At 41.8% G+C, this 22,772-nt stretch overlaps 4 protein-coding genes and 7 non-coding genes across 11 annotated transcripts in view; 5 read left to right on the top strand and 6 right to left on the bottom strand.

Moving 5' to 3' along the window:
* The first annotated feature begins 612 nt into the window (after positions 1-612).
* Positions 613-708, top strand: TRNAI-UAU (transfer RNA isoleucine (anticodon UAU)). Its single transcript has 2 exons — positions 613-650; positions 673-708. It is a non-coding gene; the product is annotated as a tRNA-Ile (tRNA).
* Positions 709-2,532: 1,824 nt separating this feature from the next.
* On the top strand, positions 2,533-2,604 carry TRNAG-UCC (transfer RNA glycine (anticodon UCC)). The gene has a single exon. It is a non-coding gene; the product is annotated as a tRNA-Gly (tRNA).
* A 1,631-nt stretch (positions 2,605-4,235) lies between these two features.
* Positions 4,236-4,669, bottom strand: LOC139155001 (histone H2B 8-like). The gene has a single exon (XM_070730174.1). It carries the CDS (start codon positions 4,640-4,642, stop codon positions 4,262-4,264), a length of 381 nt encoding a protein of 126 aa, XP_070586275.1. The 5' UTR covers positions 4,643-4,669; the 3' UTR covers positions 4,236-4,261.
* Positions 4,670-5,035: 366 nt separating this feature from the next.
* Positions 5,036-5,494, top strand: LOC139154696 (histone H2A type 2-C-like). Its single transcript, XM_070729589.1, has one exon. It carries the CDS (start codon positions 5,066-5,068, stop codon positions 5,453-5,455), a length of 390 nt encoding a protein of 129 aa, XP_070585690.1. The 5' UTR covers positions 5,036-5,065; the 3' UTR covers positions 5,456-5,494.
* Positions 5,495-7,318: 1,824 nt separating this feature from the next.
* Positions 7,319-7,785, top strand: LOC139154695 (histone H3). The gene has a single exon (XM_070729588.1). It carries the CDS (start codon positions 7,339-7,341, stop codon positions 7,747-7,749), a length of 411 nt encoding a protein of 136 aa, XP_070585689.1. The 5' UTR covers positions 7,319-7,338; the 3' UTR covers positions 7,750-7,785.
* Positions 7,786-10,233: 2,448 nt separating this feature from the next.
* TRNAL-CAG (transfer RNA leucine (anticodon CAG)) lies at positions 10,234-10,316 on the bottom strand. The gene has a single exon. It is a non-coding gene; the product is annotated as a tRNA-Leu (tRNA).
* Positions 10,317-10,904: 588 nt separating this feature from the next.
* TRNAM-CAU (transfer RNA methionine (anticodon CAU)) lies at positions 10,905-10,976 on the bottom strand. The gene has a single exon. It is a non-coding gene; the product is annotated as a tRNA-Met (tRNA).
* A 2,057-nt stretch (positions 10,977-13,033) lies between these two features.
* TRNAS-GCU (transfer RNA serine (anticodon GCU)) lies at positions 13,034-13,115 on the bottom strand. Its single transcript has one exon. It is a non-coding gene; the product is annotated as a tRNA-Ser (tRNA).
* A 1,809-nt stretch (positions 13,116-14,924) lies between these two features.
* On the top strand, positions 14,925-14,997 carry TRNAV-UAC (transfer RNA valine (anticodon UAC)). The gene has a single exon. It is a non-coding gene; the product is annotated as a tRNA-Val (tRNA).
* Positions 14,998-16,832: 1,835 nt separating this feature from the next.
* Positions 16,833-16,906, bottom strand: TRNAI-AAU (transfer RNA isoleucine (anticodon AAU)). Its single transcript has one exon. It is a non-coding gene; the product is annotated as a tRNA-Ile (tRNA).
* A 4,347-nt stretch (positions 16,907-21,253) lies between these two features.
* PFAS (phosphoribosylformylglycinamidine synthase) overlaps positions 21,254-22,772 on the bottom strand; it is a 49,467-nt gene continuing 47,948 nt past the window's right edge. The window contains exon 29 of the mRNA XM_070729934.1: positions 21,254-22,592. Coding sequence (XP_070586035.1) covers positions 22,270-22,592 — 323 coding nt within the window. The 3' untranslated portion in view covers positions 21,254-22,269. The remainder of the gene's footprint in view (positions 22,593-22,772) is intronic.

Raw genomic sequence — 22,772 nt, 5'->3', positions numbered from 1 at the left:
CATATCTTCAGAGAGGAGCGGCATACAAATCTAATAAATTATTATTATTATTAATTATTATCCTATCCTATTCTATTCTACATCTAATTCTCCATATTATAATTGTAGCTAATTTATGCACAAAAACAGGAAAAACCAAGAGACTAAGAGATGATAAGGAAAATTTTCGGCTGTGTGGAAATGAATAAATTGACAAAAGAAATGAAAGACGAAATGGAATATTATTTAATATGAAACAAATGGTATAAATGGCTAGAGGATAGGAATAATTGTAAGAAACTATTCAATAGGGATGATTTAGAAATTAGGGAATATTAGTAAAATGGTATTAAACATACAACATATGTAAAGTAATATATTTATATAATAACAAAGCACAATTATATAAGAAGCAGTATAGCTAATATGCAAGGAACAATAAATATAAATATGTGAATATGAGGAGGGAGAAAATACAAATTGTAGATACATATACTGATATGGAACTGTGGTAAATCAAAACTTTTTCCCCTTGTATGTTTGTTTTTGGGGTTGCTTTGATTTTTGAAGATAATTTTATTTAAAAACATAAAAGTTGCTAAGATTGAGGAAAAAAATATTAATTAGGTAGTTGCTCCAGTGGCGCAATCGGTTAGCGCGCGGTACTTATACAGCAGTACTTTGCCTCTAGCAATGCCGAGGTTGTGAGTTCGATCCTCACCTGGAGCAAGAGTTCTTTTTCTTCCTCACTAGGAAAGGTTACTCCTGGGAGTGACTCTCTCCATCCTGACCTCTAATAATAATAATAATAGCTGACTATGTGAAGTAGAGCAAAGAGTCAGCCTTGATGGAGGTCAACAATAGGAATTCAATTCAATTCAATTTATTAGATTTGTATACTGCCCCTCTCCGAAGACTCGGGGCGGCTCACAACAATAATAAAAACAATATTCCAGTGAAAACAAATCTAAAATTAAAAAGCACATAAAACCCTATCATATTTTTAAAAGCAAACAACATATACATACCCAAACATAAGTATAAAAAAGCCTGGGGGAAAGGTGTCTCAACTCCCCCATGCCTGGCGGTATAGATGGGTCTTGAGTAATTTACGAAAGACAAGGAGTGTGGGGGCAGTTCTAATCTCCGTGGGGGAGTTGATTCCAGAGGGCCGGGGCTGCCACAGAGAAGGCTCTTCCCCTGGGGCCTGCGAAACGACCTTGTTTGGTCGACGGGACCCGGAGAAGGCCAACTCTGTGGGACCTTATCGGTCGCTGGGATTTGTGTGGTAGCAGGCGGTTCCGGAGGTACTGTGGTCCAATGCCATGCAGGGCTTTAAAGGTCATAACCAACACTTTGAATTGTGACCGGAAACTGATAGGCAGCCAATGCAGGCCACAGAGTGTTGCAGAAACGTGGGCGAATCTAGGAATCCCCACGATGGCTCTCGCGGCTGCGTTCTGCACGATCTGAAGTTTCCAATCACTTTTCAGAGGTAGCCCCATGTAGAGATCGTTGCAGTAATCGAACCTCGAGGTGATGAGGGCATGAGCGACTGTGAGCAGTGACTCCCTGTCCAAATAGGGCCGCAACTGGTGCACCAGGCGGACCTGGGCAAACGCCCCCTTCGCCACAGCCGAAAGATTTTTCTCTAATGTGAGCTGTGGATCGAGGAGGACACCCAAGTTGCGAACCCTCTCCGAGGAGGCAGTAATTCCCCCCCCCCGGGTAATGGACGGATAGATGGCATTATCCTTGGGAGGCAAAACCCACAGCCACTCCGTCTTGTCCGGGTTGAGTTTGAGCTTGTTGACACCCATCCAGACCCCAACAGCCTCCAGGCACTGGCACATCACTTCTACTGCTTCATTGACTGGACATGGGGTGGAGATGTACAGCTGGGTATCATCAGTGTACTGATGATGCCACACCCCATGCCCTTGGATGATCTCACCCAGCGGTTTCATGTAGATATTAAATGGCAGGGGGGAAAGGACCGACCCCTGAGGCACCCCACAAGGGAGAGACCTAGAGGTTGACCTCTGACCCCTCCACTAACACCGACTGCGACTGACCGGAGAGGTAGGAGAACCACTGAGGGACAGTGCCTCCCACTCCCAACACCTCCAGCTGGCCATAAGGATACCATGGTCGATGGTATCAAAAGCCACTGAGAAGTCAAGAAGCATCAGGACAGAGGACAAGCCCCTGTCCAGGGTCCGCCAGAGATCATCCATCAGCACGACCAAAGCAGTTTCTGTGCTGTAGCTGGGCCTGAATCCTGATATACGTTCCAATGCTTGGCTTGGTTACTTATGAAAGAATCCAGATCTGGGCCTTTTTCTTTCTCTTGTGGAGGGCTGAAAAATTTATATATTTTAAAATTGCATGGAAAAGACGAGGCATTATTTGAAGAAGGTTTAATGATCTAGGAAGGATAAATTACTGGAGGAGCTTAGAATTTGTAACCCAATGGCGCCACCTTGTGGAGAGACAGAAATGCAACCTTCAGGAATTGTTAACTTTAGAGGGAAAAAAGCAGTAAGTATGTAAGCGTTGGTGGTATAGTGGTGAGCATAGCTGCCTTCCAAGCAGTTGACCCGGGTTCGATTCCCGGCCAACGCAAGAATTTTTTTTTCCCTTAAAAACTGTCAGGTTGTACTTGCCCCAAAGGTGTTTTTTCAGAAGAGAACTGGACTTTCTAGTTCTTTTTTTCTTTGAAGATGTTTTGCTCCTCATCCAAGAAGCTTCTTCAGTTCCTCATTATCCTATCCAAGCAGAAGAAGCTTCTTAGATGAGAAGCAAAACATATTAAAAGAAAGTCCAGTTGCCTCTTCAAAATGCATATTTGGGTATTTCAGGTTTTAGAAAACATAGAAGATTGACAGCAGAAAAAGACCTCCTGGTACTGTATATCTAGTCTGCCCTTATACTATTTCTTGTATTTTATCTTAGGATGGATCTATGTTTGTCCCAGGCATGTTTAAATTCGGTTACTGTGGATATACCAACGTCTGCTGGAAGTTTGTTCCAAGCATCTACTACTCTTTCAGTCAAATAATATTCTGATCTTTCCCCCAACTAACCTCAGATTGTGCCGCCTTGTTCTTGTGTTCACTTTCCCATTAAAGACACTTCCCTCCTGGACCTTATTTAACCCTTTAACTACCCCTACTACCCTTAGTGACCCAGGGATGAAACCCAGCAGGTTCTGGAGTACCAGTAGTGGAAATTTTGTGGTCTGGAGAACTGGCCACTTCTGGCTGGCCCTGCTCCCACCTGTCTCCAGAGTCCCAGTGATGGATCATGCTGTCTCCCTTCTTGGACTAGCAAATTTATTCTTTGTGTGTACAAATATGAAACATTAATTCTTAATTTAACCTAGTTACAATGTAAATGTATACTGCTCAAAAAAATAAAAGGGAACACACAAAGAACACATCCTAGATCTGAATGAAATATTCTCATTGAATACTTTGTTCTGTACAAAGTTGAATGTGCACAACAGCAGGTGAAATTGATTGTCAATCAGTGTTACTTCCTAAATGGACAGTTTGATTTCACAGAAGTTTAATTTACTTAATTTACTTTACTTAACTTACTTGCTTCAGTGTTCCCTTTATTTTTTTGAGCAGTGTAGTTAATATGTGACACATAGCATGCAGACAGGGGTACAAAGATTTAAAAACAAACAGGAGAGCGTCTTAATTAACAAAACAAAGAGAAGGATTTCCATTACCTAAAGTCAATAGAATCCCAAATTATTTCCTTAACGTAATCAAGGGATGAGTTGATTTAACTAGGCAGTGTAGATTCCTAATCCAATTATGGTTTTAACTAGAGTTGAATAAGCATGTACAGTATTTTTTTCCTAGGTAGAATATAATTTTCATGCTTTAAGTAATTCGGAATAATGAAATGTTTTATTCACAATATGTGTGCATATCATTGCAATAATTGATAATACTGTAACCTACAAGGTGGGAATGGAGATGTTGCAATAGTTGGAGTGGGGATTTTGTAGTGTCTTCCCCCCACCAAGCACACCATGCCTCAGGCAGTAGTAAAAAAAAAAATTCACCAGTGGTGCCAGGTATAGAAAAGATTGGAAATCTCTGTGCTATAGGAATTTCCATTTCATAAAATTGCATTTCTCTTACCCAGTATTCTTAAAATATTTTCAAACACTTTTAAATTAAATTGCAGGGCTGCAGCTCTTTTTTGGATTAAGTGGGTGGCTCTTAAAAGAGCCTTTGGGTTTTATTCTCCTCGTGCCCCGCTTTTACTTGGAGCTGGTGTACTTGGTGACGGCCTTGGTGCCCTCGGAGACGGCGTGCTTGGCCAGCTCGCCGGGCAGCAGGAGTCGGACGGCCGTCTGGATCTCCCGGGAGGTGATGGTGGAGCGCTTGTTGTAGTGAGCCAGGCGGGAAGCCTCGGCCGCGATGCGCTCGAAGATGTCGTTGACGAAGGAGTTCATGATGCTCATGGCCTTGGAGGAGATGCCGGTGTCCGGGTGGACCTGCTTCAGCACTTTGTAGACATAGATGGAGTAGCTCTCCTTGCGGGTCTTCCTGCGCTTCTTGTCTCCTTTCTTCTGCGTCTTCGTCACGGCTTTCTTCGAACCCTTCTTGGGCGCGGGAGCAGACTTGGCCGGCTCAGGCATGACCGAACAGCAATGCAAAACAATCCACCAAGCCTAAAACGAAACGAAATTCTGGAGAGCAAACTCTGTCTCGTCCCTATTTATAGGGGCCATATGCAAATGAAGGTGTTCAAAAACCTCATTTTTCATTGGCTCAGAAGCAGAGCCCCGCCCGCTTCCGTACATTCACTATGCTAATGACCGACTCCTGAAAACCCTGCTTCTATTGGACTGCCTAGAGCGCCTCTTCCCTATTGGACAATCGGAAGACAGTTATTGTTGGGGTCTTCTTTCATTGGACGCAGCAAAATCTCGGCAGAAACGAACCAATAGCAATTCGCATTTGCAAGCTTTTCGAGTGAATAAAAGGAGACACAGCGGCCAACGGCAAACATTCTTCTCCGATCGAGCTTTTTTCAGCTTTTCTAACTCTCGAATCTTAACATGTCTGGACGCGGCAAGCAAGGAGGCAAAGCCAGGGCTAAGGCCAAGACCCGATCTTCCCGTGCCGGGCTGCAGTTCCCCGTGGGCCGTGTGCATCGTCTGCTCCGCAAGGGCAACTACGCCGAGAGAGTGGGAGCCGGGGCGCCCGTCTACCTGGCGGCGGTGCTGGAGTACCTGACGGCCGAAATCCTGGAGCTGGCGGGCAACGCGGCGCGGGACAACAAGAAGACGCGCATCATCCCGCGCCACTTGCAGCTGGCCATCCGCAACGACGAGGAGCTGAACAAGTTGCTGGGCAAAGTCACCATCGCCCAGGGCGGCGTCTTGCCCAACATCCAGGCCGTCCTGCTGCCCAAGAAGACCGAGAGCCACAAGGCCAAAGGGAAGTAGAAGCCTGCAGGCTCCCTCGGCTGCCCACCACGACGACACCCAAAGGCTCTTTTAAGAGCCACCCACCTTTTCCTGGAAAGAGCGTGTCTCGATTTAAGTGAAACAGTATCCTAGAATCTCTTGAATTATCTCCAGAAGAGCATTAAAATTACACAATACACTAAGCTTTCTCGGGATATACAGTAATGAAAAGCAGACATTGATCCATTCCGAGTGACTAATATATACAATCTCTTACATAGAATAGATACAATCTACAGTCTAGATTCTCCATTATCCAGCTCATGGTTGGCTTCTCATCCAAGAAGGTTCTTGGAAATTCAAACTGAAGAGAAGGTTCCTGGATGAGAAGCAAAGAAAATCGAAGGAAGATCCATTTGCTTCTTGCAAAAGTAACCTTTATCCCATTTTGAGTCCTTAGAGCCCAAGGCAATTTTTTGAAGTCCGGAATTCGGTTTGGATAGCAAATAAAAAATTCTTTCGGATTGCCGTACATTGTTTCGAGACAGTAAATATCTAAAATGCACAGTTACGTATTGAGTGCTCAGTTAAAACGGGAGGAAAATGAAATAAAACGATGCATTATTGTGAGCCGCCCCATACAAATCTAATAAATTATTATTAATATTAATATTATTAATATCATCCGAGGCATAATAAACTGCCGAATGGCGGCAATTTCAAAGGACGTTTTCTGTTTGGCTAATCAAGTCACCAACACCATCCAATCTCCTACGTGGGCGGGCTTTTCAAAGTAGCTACTGTTAGGGGACAGTTTTCTAAATGCAATTCTATCCCTTTAAGAGCGTAGCCAACAATCCGGTGACTAAGCAACAAAGCGTTTTTATTTTTTATATAAAGAAAAGCAAAATAGATGTAAAATAGATCTATCTATCTATATATATCTTATTTTATGTAGATTCGAGCTGCTTTTATATATTTATAGTATATACAATTTTATATATTATTATAAATTTATAATATACTGTACACAATTATATATTGTATGCTGCTCCGAGTCTCCGGAGAGGGGCGGCATACAAATCTAATATATGCAGTATATGGATCTATATTATATATATGGATCCTATTTTATAAAGATCCAAGCTAATTTTCTTTCGAAGCAACTGGTGTGTCTGCTTTTGAAAATTTGAAATAGGGCAGTTTCCGTCCCAGGCATTGATCTTAAAAGTCAAGATGTATCTCACCTAACACAAACCATACTTATTTTTAAAACCACAAATGTACTCGTATTTCTGCTTGCTGAAAACACACACACACCAGAGCCCCCCCCCCCAAAAAAAATTACCGAGCCTTGTATATTTGTGCAGAACATTGCAATCCTGACCCACAACACTCAAAGCTATTTAAAGCAACTAGAATCGGGCGTTATAAAATCTAGCAATGAAAGCAGGGCAAATGAAAACGAAATCCTAAGGATTTGCACTTTGTTTTAGGTCAACATTGGGTTTTCGGCGAATTGACCAATACGAAATGAATACTCCCAATTACCCTGGTTGTAACACACAGTGCCGAATGATGAGCGTTTTAATCCCACAATTTCACGCAAGTTAGCTTGAAACATTTTTTCGGGAGGAGAAACATATGAACTATTGCCCAGAGTTGATATTTTGTCATTAATTCAGAGCCGGATTAACAGTATTGTGGGCGTGGAAACAAAGCAACTCAGGATCTTGGTGGCAAGGCGGAGCGAGAGACGGGCATTGTTTGAGTGGGCATCCAATCAGCGTCGATACTAGACATTCGAACCCAACCATTTCAGCCAATCAGACTAAAGGCGCGAGCTATAAAAAGGCAGACGGACGGTGCCCGAGCTTCATTCCGCGTGATTCCGAGGGAGAAGTTTCAGTGTTCCTGACGCTATGGCTCGTACCAAGCAAACGGCTCGCAAGTCCACCGGCGGGAAAGCTCCTCGCAAGCAGCTGGCCACCAAGGCGGCGCGCAAGAGCGCTCCGGCCACGGGCGGCGTGAAGAAGCCTCACCGCTACCGGCCGGGCACCGTCGCCCTAAGGGAGATCCGCCGCTACCAGAAGTCGACGGAGCTGCTGATCCGCAAGCTGCCCTTCCAGCGGCTGGTGCGCGAGATCGCCCAGGACTTCAAGACCGACCTGCGCTTCCAGAGCTCGGCCGTCATGGCTCTGCAGGAGGCCAGTGAGGCTTACCTGGTGGGGCTCTTCGAGGACACCAACCTCTGCGCCATCCACGCCAAGCGCGTCACCATCATGCCCAAGGACATCCAGCTGGCCCGCCGCATCCGCGGGGAGAGGGCATAAAAGGACGCGCCCAGGCCCGCTGACAACACCCCCAAAGGCTCTTTTAAGAGCCACCACTTCTTCCCAGAAGGAGCTGAGATCCAATCGTAAGGAACATTGGATTGAGATGTTACAATAGCTTGATGTAGCAATAAGGTAGGTTTCTGCCTGGGGATCGGCTTCTATTTCCAGCCCATTTTACAGAATCTGAGTACAGTATTTCATTCTTGCCTGCATAGTATTTTGTGACAAGCCCAAAAATTTATTTTTGGTATTTATGTCACTCCAGATTCAAGCTGCTAAAAATCTATTGTGGCTAATGGGTTGTAGCCCCCAAAATACCAAATATAGGGATTTCCCACCCATTAACCTTTAAATAAATTGAAGTCTTAACAAAATTGTTTTAATAGAGGCAGCAAATATGTCCATGGGACAATTTCTTATTTCAGCTTTTCCACCCCACTTAATTTTGTCCACAACTTTTTTGGGCTTCTGGGACTGCCAAGGTCATAATTTTAAATCCATCTGACTAATAGATCATTTTAAGTCCTGAGAACCACTGAAATAATTTTTTGAAAGTTACCTTTGCAAAATAATGCATCAGAACTTCCATTTTATTAATATGTGTGAAGTGCCTGTATTTAATATAATAAAATTATAAGTGCTTTATAAAAAATGGTAAATTTTTTTATTTTATTTTAAATTAAATTGTCAGGAAATTATTTTGAGGTTGAATTTCTCCTTAACTAGTTTCCATCCATTATCCCTTGTCTGGCATTTAGGTGGTTTGGAAAATAGTTTGACTCCTTCCTCTAACAGGCCCTCAAATATTGGGAGATCCCTATCATGTCTCCTCAATTGAACTAGATACTTATACCCATTTCCTGCAATTCTTCATGCTTTAGCCTCCAGCTCTAATTATCCTGGTTGCTTTCTTCTGCACTTTAGAGTCTCAACATCTTATTTGTAGTGTGGTGACCAAAACAATGCAGTACTATTCTAGACCTGGGCTTACTAAGGCAAAGGTGTTTTTTTTCCTCCCAAAGAGACAACTTAACTTTTTTTCCTTCCCCCATGCCCCGTTTTTTTAAAAAAAGGTCAAAGCTGAACAAGCTTGGATAAAAGTCTGCAGAGATTCTCCATCATCCAGGCCATGGTTGCAAAAGTTTTTTTCAGGAGGCAACTGGACTTTCTTGGGTTTTTTCTTCTGAAGATGTTTCACTTCTCAGAAGCTTCTTCAGCTCTGACTGGATGGTGGGGAATGGAAGGATTCCCTGCAGACAGATAGTTGGCAAATTCTTCCATTACCTCCTCAGTCACTCATGCCCTCATCACCTCGAGGCTCGACTACTGTAACGCTCTACATGGGGCTACCTTTGGAAAGTGTTCGGAAACTCCAGATCGTGCAGAATGCAGCTGCGAGAGCAATCATGGGCTTTTCCAAATATGCCCATGTCACATCAACACTCCGCAGTCTGCATTGGTTGCCGATCAGTTTCCGGTCACAATTCAAAGTGTTGGTTATGACCTATAAAGCCCTTCATGGCATCGGACCAGATTATCTCAGGCACCGCCTTCTGCCTCATGAATCCCACAACCAGTTAGGTCCCACAGAGTGGGCCTTCTCCAGGTCCCGTCGACTAAACAATGTTGTTTGGTGGGACCCAGGGGAAGAGCCTTCTCTGGTGGCCCCAGCCCTCTGGAACCAACTGCCTCCAGAGATTAGAATTGCCCCCACCCTCCTCGCATTTTGTAAGCTCCTTAAAACCCACCTGCCGTCAGACATGTGGGAACTGAGATATTCTTTCCCCCTAGGCCTTACAATTTACACATGGTATGTTTGTATGTTTGGTATTATAAATAAGGGTTTTTTAGTTGTTTTAGTATTGGGTTGTTACATGCTGTTTTTATGACTGTTGTAAGTCGCCCCGAGTCCACGGAGAGGGGCGGCATACAAATCAATCAATAAATAAATAGATAAATAAATTAATAAGTTAATAAATTAATTGATTGATTAATTGATTAATTAATTTGATTGATTGATTAATTAATTGATTGATAAATTAATTAATTGATAAATAAATAAATAAATACTTTCAGAGCTGAAGAAGCTGGATGAGAAAGTGAAACTGCTTCAAAGAAAAATCCAGCCGCCAGTTTTGGAAAACACTTTTTGGATACCCCCTATTCTTTTTGAATTTGCTGACAATTGGCTGACCTTCTTCATAAAAACATGTGCTAGCTTCTCAGTTTGCTTCCTTTCAGTAATAATATAGATGCGAATGTATTGATCGATGGGAAAAAGTTTTCTCCAAACTTGCAGGAATATTGTACTCTGCCCTTCTGCTTTAATTCAACCGAGGAAGAAAGTGCAACGTGGGAATCACAGCAAATGTATAGAATCGTTTATAAAAGCAAGCATTCTAATGTAAAATATTAAAATCATAATATAAAAGCAAGTACAAGTACAGTGTACTGTATTCTATTTCAAAAAGGTTGCTCGTGTGTCAGGAGTGGGATTCGAACCCACGCCTCCAGAGGAGACTGCGACCTGAACGCAGCGCCTTAGACCGCTCGGCCATCCTGACTGCGGTGTCCCAGCTGTGAAGTGTTACTTACACATTCTCTCTCTCTCTCCCTCGCTTGGAAATTAGCACTTGCGTTGAGTCCAATTCCCCCTTTTTTTCCTGCTTGCGATCTCCTTTCAGAAATCAAATAAAATATGGACCGCCGTTAGACAATTGCTGGAACGGGGCTGAAAAACTAATTATATATTTTGGCTCAATCTGTCCTGGGATCCAGAATCCCCTTAACTACTATGGTTTTTTATATATGGTTCGTTAAGTTGTGTGATTGTTTTTTTATAAGGAAGGTTTTAAATTGTTTTTAACATTAGATTGATACATTGTGTTTTGCTGTTGTGAGCCGCTCCCAACATACAAATACAAATCTAGTAAATTATTATTATTATTATTATTATTATTATTATTATTATTATTATTGACAAAAAAGAAAAGAGGAAAAAGGAAAGAAAAGAAAAGAAAAGAAAAGGAGGAGAGAAAAAATGAAAGGAGGGAGGACGGGAAAATGTGAAAGAAGAAAGGAAAGGAAAAGAGACGAAAAAGGAGAGGGAAGGAGAGAAAGAAAAAAATACAGGAAAGGGAAAAAAATTGAATTAGCAGAGGATGGTTTCGATCCATCGACCTCTGGGTTATGGGCCCAGCACGCTTCCGCTGCGCCACTCTGCTGCCTGTGTGTCGTTGCTTCTGCTGAGAACCTGTAAAGCAGCGGATGCGACAAGTGCCACTTTCTCCTTATTGTTTCCCACGGAAACGATTTTCTAACCAACCAGCCCACAATCAGTGGAACGGCTTGCCACCAAAAGTTGTGTGTCCTTTATCACAAGAAAGAACTGGACGTCTGTTCCACACTGTTGGGCACGGGGTTGGACTACTAGACGACCTCCAAAGTCCCTCCCAATTCTTGCTATTTTGAATTAGCGGTAGGTCCTTAAAGATTATTATTGGGTAATGTCCCCTGTGCCTCTTGTTATTTTTATTCACCAATTTTGGGGGGGCAAGTGCCCCCCATCCCAAATAAAATATTTTGGTGAAATATTAACAGAGACAGAATATTATGTTTCCCCAAAGGAGAAATTGAGAAACATGTTCTTAAATGGCAGAAAGCAGCCTCTTAATAGCTTCACAGCTCATAAGGAGATAAAGAGCTTATTGACAAAGGAAGCCAATTATCTAGATGGCTCCATTCATAAGCAAAGCAAGTACTGCCACCAGAAATCCATTCAAGACAGGATATTTCGAAACCCCTTCACAGCCATTTTAGCAGCTAACAAAAGCAAGAGTGATAGGATTAGAGCATGCAGCCCCCTACCCCCCCCAAAAAAAAAATCTAACATGGGATACAAACATCAAATAAGAATTACCCACCACTATTTAGCCCAAAGCCAAAATTTTTCATTTTCACAAGCCCCAGAACAGTTCAAACTTCAAAGTCACAGAAACCTATAAAGATCCATCCATCTATCTATTCAACAGGTTGTGATTCTGTTCATCAATAAACAGAGCCTTTTTTCCCAATCAGCTTCCATGTTATTTACAACATCTTAGATATTTTAATATATAAGATATAACATATCTTATACCCTATATCGAATATGTTATTTATTTTATTTATTTATTGGATTTGTATGCCGTCCCTCTCTGTGGACTCGGGGCAGCTAACAACAGTGATAAAAACAATATACTGTATAGCAATCCAATAATAAAACAACTAAAAACCCTTATTATAAAAACCAGACATATATACTGACATACCATGCGTAAACTGTAGAGGCCCAGGGGGAAAGAATATCTCAGTATCCCCATGCCTGATGGCAGAGGTGGGTGTTAAGGAGCTTACGAAAGGCGAGGAGGATGGGGGCAATTCTGATCTCTGGAGGGAGTTGGTTCCAGAGGGCCGGGGCCGCCACAGAGAAGGCTCTTCCCCTGGGTCCCGCCAAACAACATTGTTTCGTTGACGGGACCCGGAGAAGGCCCACTCTGTGGGACCTCATCGGCCGCTGGGATTCGTGCGGCAGAAGGCGGTCCCGGAGATAATATATAGATTATATACATTATATATTATACAAAATAGATAAATAATATTTATTTTTCTTTATGTACACTGTTGTACGCATATGCACCAAAGACAAATTCCTTGTGGGCTCAATCACGCTTGGCCAACCAAGAATTCCCTTCCCTTTTACTATTCTATTCCATTCACACATACACACACTTATCGATCGTTGATATACACTTTGATCATTGATCGCATTCGCCACTTATTGCAAGCAATTGATCATCTTAGGGTTGGATTTTTTTTTAAAAAAAAATCTGCAATATTTCATAACACATTCCTACTGATAGAATCTGCAGCACCCATCTAAGAAACCCGCAAACGAAGTTGGGCGGTATTCACACGACAGGTTAAAAGCCACCGATAGAGGCATAGAAACCCCAGATGGTGGAGATACGCGTTAGCTGGATTCACTGTTGGCAAGTAGGTGTTGTTAATTTGCAAAGCCGGTCTGTTTAAACCTGGGAGGAAGGCGCGAGGGGAAAAAAAGAATGAAATCTTGATACGAGTTGGGCGTGGGAACACAAACATCCGTTTCTGCGGTGGGAGAAGAATTTAGCTTGGAGTGGAGGAACGGCTCAGGGTTGCTTTTTGCTTGAAGAGGCGAATCGAAAGATTTAAGCCAACGAAGTGTGTTCTTTTGTTAAGGAATAAAATAAATAAAACCAGACGACGAAGGTGGGATTCGAACCCACGCGTGCAGAGCACAATGGATTAGCAGTCCATCGCCTTAACCACTCGGCCACCTCGTCACCGACATTTTTTTATTCCCGTACATTTCTTTTTGATGTGAGAATCTTTGTGCTTCTGTTAAATGCCTTTGGGGAAATGCCACTGTTTGCAAAAGCAATAATAATAATCAATAATTATTTTCTTTTTTTATCTCCTCAAGCAGAAAACCCGTTTTTTATTTTATAACATATAAAAAATATATTTTCAATTCAACAGCGTGTTGTCCAGTTACAAATAGTTTTAGGACAGTGGTTCTCAACCTTTCTAATGCCATGACCCCTTAATCCAATTCCTCATGTTGTGGTGACCCCCAACCATAAGTCTAGCCCCAGTTCTCCCAACAGAGCTTTAAGCTGATTGGCAGGAGGGACAGAGGACACCCCCACTGTAAACATCTGATTGGTTGGATTGTAAAAATATGTTCCAAGGCTCCATAATAGAAACTTAAGTTCCTAACACCACGGGAAATTTGTCATTTCCTATGGTCTTAGGCGACCCCTATGAAATGGTTGTTTGACCCCCCAAAGGGGTTCTGATCCCTAGGTTGAGAACCATTGTTTTAGGAGATATTGATCAAAATATGAAAAGCCTAACGTCTACTCCTGGGAAAATATTAGAAAAGATAATTGAGTTGATTGAGTTGATTGAATAGAAGAGATAACAACAACGGCAAGGACAACGACAACAACAACCATAATAACTTGGGCATCCTCCTCGATCCACAGCTCACATTAGAAAACCATCTCTCAGCTGTGGCGAGGGGGGCGTTTGCCCAGGTTCGCCTGGTGCACCAGTTGCGGCCCTATCTGGACCGGGACTCATTGCTCACAGTCACTCATGCCCTCATCACCTTGAGGTTCGACTACTGTAATGCTCTCTACGTGGGGCTACCTTTGAAAAGTGTTCGGAAACTCCAGATCGTGCAGAATGCAGCTGCGAGAGCAGTCATGGGCTTACCCAGGTATGCCCATGTTTCACCAACACTCCGCAGTCTGCATTGGCTGCCGATCAGTTTCCGGTCACAATTCAAAGTGTTGGTTATGACCTTTAAAGCCCTTCATGGCATCGGACCAGAATATCTCCGAGACCGCCTTCTGCCGCACGAATCCCAGCGACCGATTAGGTCCCACAGAGTGGGCCTCCTCCGGGTCCCGTCAACTAAACAATGTCGGTTGGCGGGCCCCAGGGGGAGAGCCTTCTCTGTGGCGGCACCGACTCTCTGGAACCAACTCCCCCCGGAGATCAGAACTGCCCCTACTCTTCCTGCCTTCTGTAAACTCCTCAAAACCCACCTTTGCCGTCAGGCATGGGGGAACTAAACATCTCCCCCTGGGCACATTTAATTTATACATGGTATGCCTGTGTGTGTGTCTGTTAGTATATGGGTTTTTTTAAAATCTTTAAATATTTTAATTAATTGAATTATTTATGATTTGTTTTACACTTGTTGTGAGCCGCCCCGAGTCTTCGGAGAGGGGCGGCATACAAATCCAAATAATAAATAAATAAATAAATAAAAACAATAACAACAACAACTTATCAATTTCAACATACCGCCTTTTATCTCATTGATCCTTTCCTCATATTTTCCCCATTTCTAAAGCCTGTTTTTATTAGCTAACCATTGTTAAAATACATCCCAGGTCAAAAAAAGTATTCCGGGTTTTTTTCTTTTCCTTAACTATAAGTCTTAGCTTGTCCATTCTGCACATTCTCTCTTTTTAAAAAAAATCACATATTCATTTGTATAATAATGGAAAGATTACCTAAGTGATTTTAGGGATCTGTTTCCTCACAAAGAAGACCAGGACAGGAAGCTTTTAATAACTGGTTCCATAGTGTAGTGGTTATCACGTCTGCTTTACACGCAGAAGGTCCTGGGTTCAAGCCCCAGTGGAACCAAGTTGCAGTTTTTTCTCTCCCCCTTTCCCCCCAAGCCCCCCCCTCCCCGAATTCAAACAATCCCACTTCTGTAATTATTTCCCACCCGAGCAACAAAAAATCGTGGTTTTGTTCCCCTGGGCGCCCATCCCCGAACTTTGTTCCAATTTTTGCAAAGTATTTTTCTATGAAATTCTGCAAACAACCAAACAAACGTTTCTCTCTCTCTCTCTCTCTCTCTCTTTCTAGCTAGCTAGCTAGTTAACTAGCTGCCACTATCATCTATCAATCATCTATCTCTCCATCATATTTATTTATCTATCTATCTATCTATCTATCTATCTATCTATCTATCTCTATCTATCTCTCTCTCTCTATCTCTATCATCTGTCAATCATCTATCTATCTATCTATCTATCTATCTATCTATCTATTTATCTCTCTCTATCATCTATCAATCATCTATCTCTCCATCATATCTATCTATCTATCATCTATCTATCTATCTATCTATCTATCTATCTATCTATCTATCTCTATCATCTATCAATCATCTATCTCTCCATCCATATTTATCTATCTATCTATCTATTTATCTCTCTCTATCATCTATCAATCATCTATCTCTCCATCCATATTTATCTATCTATCTATCTCTCTCTATCATCTATCAATCATCTATCTATCTATCTATCTCTCTCTATCATCTATCAATCATCTATCTCTCCATCCATATTTATCTATCTATTTATCTCTCTCTATCATCTATCAATCATCTATCTATCTATCTATCTATCTATCTATTTATTTATCTCTCTATCATCTATCAATCATCTATCTCTCCATCCATATTTATCTATCTATCTATTTATCTCTCTCTATCATCTATCAATCATCTCTCCATCCATATTTATCTATTTATCTCTCTCTATCATCTATCAATCATCTATCTATCTATCTATCTATCTATCTATCTATCTATTTATCTCTCTCTATCATCTATCAATCATCTATCTCTCCATCCATATTTATCTATCTATCTATCTCTCTCTCTCTATCATCTATCAATCATCTATCTATCTCTCTCTCTCTCTCTATCATCTATCAATCATCTATCTCTCCATCCATATTTATCTATCTATTTATCTCTCTCTATCATCTATCAATCATCTATCTATCTATCTATCTATCTATCTATTTATCTCTCTATCATCTATCAATCATCTATCTCTCCATCCATATTTATCTATCTATCTATTTATCTTTCTCTATCATCTATCAATCATCTCTCCATCCATATTTATCTATTTATCTCTCTCTATCATCTATCAATCATCTATCTATCTATCTATCTATCTATCTATCTATTTATCTCTCTCTATCATCTATCAATCATCTATCTCTCCATCCATATTTATCTACCTATCTATCTATTGATTTTTATTAAGCTCATGATGTCGTTTGCTTGCATTGTCACAAATTGCAAACTCGCGTTTAAATGTAGAGGTTTTGTTGTTAAAACTTCGTACAAATTCCCTAGAGAAGGGAGATTTTAAAAAAGAATAAAAAGTTGTGCAAGGGAACGGCGTCCAAATTGCATGCGCTAAACGAACAGGATCCCCGCAGGATCTCTCTAAAAATTAAACTTTTGCTGTTTCAATGGTAGCGTTAGAGGGTTTTGCTTTGCTTTGCTTTGTTTATTGGCGGTCCCGAAAAGTTTCCAAGATCCCCTACAGCTCAAACAGCAGCGTTCTCACCGCAACGTGTTTTTAAAAATTAAAAAAATCACGTGTGAAAATATTTAAGCATTTTTAAACTTTGGATTATAGTTTCTTGTGACTTTGAAAAGAGGAACGTGGCCCGTACGGGGATCGAACCCGCGACCTTGGCGTTATTAGCACCACGCTCTAACCAACTGAGCTAACCGGCCACCTGTAAGATTTACTCTCACAAAAATCAATCTCACAACCGTAGATCTGGGAAAATGTAGAGATTGAAATTAGTCCGTGGGAATGAATGTCCGTATCCCCGGGTGCACGACTGGCTTGGTGGTTGCTGTTGTTTAACGCTCGTAGTATACAGTACATCAACCCTGCAAGACAGGCCACTTGACGAAGAAGAACTCAAGGATTCCAAGAAAAACAACATTTGGAGAACGTTCTTCAACTTTTAAACTAGACACAAGGACAGTTCCCCCTCCCCCCAAATACCATCTGCTAAACCAGTGTTTTTCAACCAGTGTGCCGTGGCACACTAGTGTGCCGCGAGACATGGTCAATTGTGCCGCGAAGCTCAGCAAGAGAGAGAAAGAGAGAGAGAGAAAGAAAGAAAGACAAAGAGAGAAAGAAAGCAAGACAGAGAGAGAAAGAAAGCAAGAGAGAGAGAAAGAGAGAGAGAGAAAGAAAGCAAGAGAGAGAGAAAGAGAGAAAGAAAGCAAGAGAGAAAGAGAAAGAAAGCAAGAGAGAGAGACAGAAAGAAAGCAAGAGAGAGAGAAAGAGAGAAAGAAAGCAAGAGAGAGAGAGAAAGAGAGAGAAAAAGAAAGCAAGAGAGAGAGAAAGAGAGAAAGAAAGAAAGCAAGAGAGAGAGAGAGAGAGAAAGAAAGCAAGAGAGAGAGAAAGAGAGAGAGAAAGAGAGAGAGAAAGAAAGAAAGAGAGAGAGAGAGAGAGAAAGCAAGAGAGAGAGAAAGAAAGAGAGAGAGAAAGCAAGAGAGAGAAAGAGAGGCAGGGAAGGAGGGAGAGATAGAAAGAGAGCAAAAAAGAGAGGAAGGAAGGAAGAGAGAAAGAAAGAGGGATGGACAGAGTGGGGAAGGAAGGAAGACAGAGAAAGAGGGAGAGAAATAGAGCGAAAGGGAGGAAGAGAGAGAGATAATTTTTTGTCCAAACTTTTTTTAGCCCCCCCCACACACACCCGTTCAATGTGCCCCATGATTTTGTATATGTAAAAAATGTGCCGCAGCTCAAAAAAGGTTGAAAATCACTGTGCTAAACAAACAATTCCCTCACTACTGTCAAACTATTCACTCATCCACTTTATCCAAACTATTCACTAAGACTGTCCCACTATTACCATTCTCATCACTTCTATCACCCATTTCCTCCCATTTATGACTGAATGACTGTAACTTTGTTACTTGTATCCTTACAATTTATATCAATACTAGTAGTTTCTGATTGTTTATTTGTATCCTGTGACAATCGTTAAGTGTACACTGAGAGCATATGCACCAATTCTTGTGTGTCCAATCACAATAAAGATTGGAGAAAATTCCTTGTGTGTCTAATCTTTATTGGCCAATAAAGAATTCTATTCTATTCTGTTCTATTCATTTAATCTAATTCTATTCTATTCATTTAATCTAATTCTATTTTCATTTAATCTAATTCTATTCTATTCATTTATCTAATTCTATTCTATTCATTTTATCTAATTCTATTCTATTCATTTATCTAATTCTATTCTATTCACTTAATCTAAACTATATTCTATTCATTTAATCTAAATTTTATTCTTTTTATTTAATCTAATTCTATTTTCATTTAATCTAATTCTATTCTATTCATTTATCTAAATCTATTCTATTCATTTTATCTAATTATATTTTATTCTATTCACTTAATCTAAACTATATTCTATTCATTTAATCTAAATTTTATTCTTTTCATTTAATCTAATTCTATTTAATCTAATTCTATTTTCATTTAATCTAATTGTATTCTATTCATTTAATCTAAATTGTATTCTATTCATTTAATCTAATTCATTTAATCTAATTCTATTCTATTATGATGCTTTTTTTTTAAATAAATTTTTATTGATTTTATAGGTTTACAAAAAACAAACATATAACAGTGCACAATGCATGTGCCCATCACCAAACAACACACACACCCCGTCACCCCCACCACCCCTATAGGAGGATTCAAAGACTTTTAAGTTATTTGTCTATCTATTGATCCTTGGCTCTATCTTGAACGCTATTCTATTATGATGCATTCTATTCATTTAATTCTATTCTATTCTGTTCTGTTCTAAGAGGAGAGGGTTTCAACTCTCAGAATCCCCAAGTCAGTGTGAACTGATTATGTGTTGTCTTTGATTTATGATCAAAATGGAGCATAACAATTTCTGTGCGATGGCTTAGTCCTTGATTTACGACCGAAACTGAGCATGCAATTTCTGCAGGATCTGGTCTGTGTCGGTCAGCAGGACCGGAGGCTTAGTCTTCCAAGCTTTTTGGACTAATAATGCTGGAAGCCATCCTCGGGGAAATGTCTGTCTCACCAAAAGGTGTGAGCCAATTGTAAGAATGGTTACAGGAAGTCCTCGATTTATGACAGCTCATTTAGTGACCGTTCAAAGTTACGCCGCTGGAAAAAATGGACCAAGGACCATTTTTCAGAGTTACACACCTTTGCAGCATTCCCCCCGGCCACGTGTTCAAATTTCAGATGCTTGGCAAGTGGTTCATATTTATGACCGTTGCTGGGTCCCAATGTCACATGATCTCCTTTTGCGACCTGCGTACGAGCTAAGCCAAGGGGGAGGGGAGCCAGATTCACTTAACAACTGGATTACTAATGTATTATCCAGTGTAGTGACTCACTTAACAACTGTAGGAAGAAATGGGGCAAAAGTCACTTAACAAAAGGTCTCACTTAACAACAGAAACTTTGGGCTCAAATGTGGTTGTACGTTAAGGACTAACTATAATCAGTAGAACACCTTGCCTCTTGGAGTTGTGGGTGCTCCAACACTAGGGGGTTTCAAAAATAGACTAGATCAGCATTTGACACAGATGATATAAGGCAGTGATGGCAAACCTATGGCACGGGTGAAACAGGTGGCATGTGAACCCATATCTGGTGGCACGTGAGCCGTTGCCCTAGCTCAGCGCCAACATGCATGTGTGTGTCGGCCAGCTGTTTTTTAGCTCGCACAGAGGCTCTGGGAGGGTCTTTTTGGCTTCCACAGAGCCTCCAGAATGGACAGGGAGTTTTTACCCTCCCACCACTCCAGGGAAGCCTTTGGAGCTGGTGAAGGTGAAACACAAGCCTACTGGGCCCACCAGTTGAGAAACAGGCCATTTCCAGCCTCCAGTGGGCCTCCAGGAGGTGGGGGAAGCAGTTTTCACCCCCTACAGCAGTATTTCCCAACCTTGGCAACTTGAAGATATTTGGATTTCAATTCCCAGAATTCCCCAGCCAGTGAATGCTGGCTGAGGAATTCTGGGAGTTGAAGTCCAGATATCTTCAAGTTGCTAAGGTTGGGAAACACTGCTCTACATGCATTGAATTATGGGTGTGGGCACTCACGCATGCACGATAGCATATGTGCCTACTCTTTTGGCACCCAAGGGAAAAAAGTTTTGCCTCCTATAAGGCCTCCTACCTTGAGTTTAATATTGGACTAGAAGACCTCCAAGGTCCTTTACATCCCTATTATTATATGTTTTATGCAGAAGTGGGTTTCTATTGGTTCTAACTGGTTCCATGGAACTGGTAGTAATATCACAGAGTCAATTCTGTTAGTGCCGATCTGGGGACGCACCATCTCTTATTTTTTTTGCTCCCCCCCTATTTTTTTCTGCTTTTTGCTTCCGTCCATGCACAGAAGCCAGGTTTACAGCACTGTGCATGCTTGCATGCCCATATGGCACAGCCAGACTGCACACAATTCACGCATAGCGTCCATAGGAGGAAGCGAACCGGCAGTGAATTAAGTTAGAACCCAGCCCCGGTTTTGATTTCCAAATCCATGACTTGAGGATTCTTTTGTTTTTTTTGACCAGAACTGTGACTGGCCCGCAGAGGTAGGAAGGAAGGAAGGAAGGAAGGAAAGGAAAGAAAGGAAGGAAAGGAAGAAAGGAAGGAAGGGAAGGAAGGAAAGAAGGGAAGGAAGGAAGGAAAGGAAAGGAAGGAAGGAAAGGGAGGGAAGGAAGGAAGGGAAAGGAAAGAAAGGAAGGAAGGAAGGGAAGGAAGGAAAGGAAGGAAGGAAGGAAGGAAGGAAAAGAAGGTGGGGTTTCCTATGGAGGGGAGCCTCAAGGGAATCCCAGCAGCGCAAAAACAAGCACTTCGGCTGGCAAAAGGGGTGAATTTTGGGCTTGCACGCATTAATCGCTTGTCCATTGATTCCTATGGGAAACATTGTTTCGTCTTACAAACTTTTCACCTTAAGAACCTCGTCCCGGACCCAATTAAGTTTGTAAGACAAGGTATCACCGTATATTGGTCGCCTTTATGTATCGCTGACTCCAAACACAAGCCATACAGAAAAGACCTTTTTTTAATTTTTTTTTAAAGAATTGGCATTTATTGGCACTTTGGAAAACGTGTTGGTCCCACGCAGAGAGCAGCATATAAGCAATTTCCTTTTGCATCATGTCAACTTGGTTAATTTTATGTTAGGTTGATTTCTGGGTTCTTGCTAAGTTCATTAACCTGGTTGGGAAAGGAGCACAAAGCAATTTCCTTCTGCATTATTGTTGACCTGGTTAATTCATGTTCGGTTCATAGCTAATGATTTTCGGGTGCTTGAAAATTCAGTAACCTGGTTTAGGGCGACCTTGGGAAAAGCAGCATATAGCAATTTCAGTTGGCATCATGTCAACCTGGCTAATCTGCTTGATCTACTATATCTATGATTTCTGGATGCTTATCACTTTAGCAACCAGTTTTAGGGCGACCTTGAGAAAAGGGCACAAACCAATTTCGTTTTGCATTATGTCAACCAAGTTAATCTGTGTTCGGTCCATATCTATGATTTTTGGGTGCTTGTAAATTCAGTAACCTAGTTTAGGGTGACCTTGCAAAAGCAGCACATAGCAATTTTAGTTTGCATCATGTCAACCTGGTTTGATCTGCTTGTTCTGATGATTTCTGGATGCTTGTAAGCTCAGTAACCTGGTTTAGGGTGACTTTGGAAAAGCAGCATATAGCAAATTTAATTTGCATTATGTCAACCTGGTTTGATCTGCTTGTTCTGTATCTATGATTTCTGGATGCTTGTAAGTTCAATAACCAGGCTTAGGGCGACCTTGGGAAAGTAGAAGAGAGAAATTTCGTTATGCATCACGTCGACCTGGTTAATCTGTGTTCAGTCCACATCTATGATTTCCGGATGTTGTAAATTCAGGACCCTGGTTTTTGGGTGACCTTGGGAAAGGAACCCAGACAGAAAAGACAGCTTTCGGGTTTCTGGCCAGGCTTTGGACATCATCTAGGACAGCTTGCAATGGGTGGCTCAGAATTGGGAACAGAGGCAGTCGAGCTAAGTACACGTCAGGATGAAACGGCATCAAGGTTGCCCCTCTGGATAATGCACGCACCACTCGCAGGCGTTCTGGAACATGCGCAACCAGGGCGAGACTTTGACCGACTGGCGCCAGGAGGTTGGCATCCAAGGCCACTGCCAGGGTAGGACGCATCGCTCCGGGTGGGGCATCATGGCCAGGTGACGCCCATCGGGAGAGCAAACACCGGCAATGCCCAAGGGGGACCCGTTTGGGTTCAGCGGGTACTCCTCCGTGGGCAGCCCTTGGTCGTCCACGTAGCGAAGCGGGGCCAGCCGAGACGAGCGTACCGAAGCCAGGATTTCGGACGAGCGGAACCGCATCCGACCTATTTGGGATCGGGAAGGGAAAAAAAAGGGTTGTTGTAAAAACGGAACCATCATCATCATCTTCTTTTAATGATCCCTTAATCCCTTTCAGGGTGGTTTCTGGGTGATTAAATGGAGCTGAATGTTTACTGGCCTGGCGCCCTTCTTGTTGCCAAGGTGGAGTTTGAATATTCTCAAGT

This window comes from Erythrolamprus reginae, chromosome Z, assembly GCF_031021105.1.
Source record: "Erythrolamprus reginae isolate rEryReg1 chromosome Z, rEryReg1.hap1, whole genome shotgun sequence".
Lineage (NCBI taxonomy): Eukaryota > Metazoa > Chordata > Lepidosauria > Squamata > Dipsadidae > Erythrolamprus > Erythrolamprus reginae.
The sequence above is the reverse complement of the archived record's forward strand: the minus strand, read 5'-3'. Positions and strand labels throughout refer to the sequence as shown.

Coding starts and splice junctions, on each gene's coding strand:
- LOC139155001 (XM_070730174.1), bottom strand. CDS start 4,642: ATGCCTGAGCCGGCCAAGTCTGCTCCCGCGCCCAAGAAGGGTTCGAAG.
- LOC139154696 (XM_070729589.1), top strand. CDS start 5,066: ATGTCTGGACGCGGCAAGCAAGGAGGCAAAGCCAGGGCTAAGGCCAAG.
- LOC139154695 (XM_070729588.1), top strand. CDS start 7,339: ATGGCTCGTACCAAGCAAACGGCTCGCAAGTCCACCGGCGGGAAAGCT.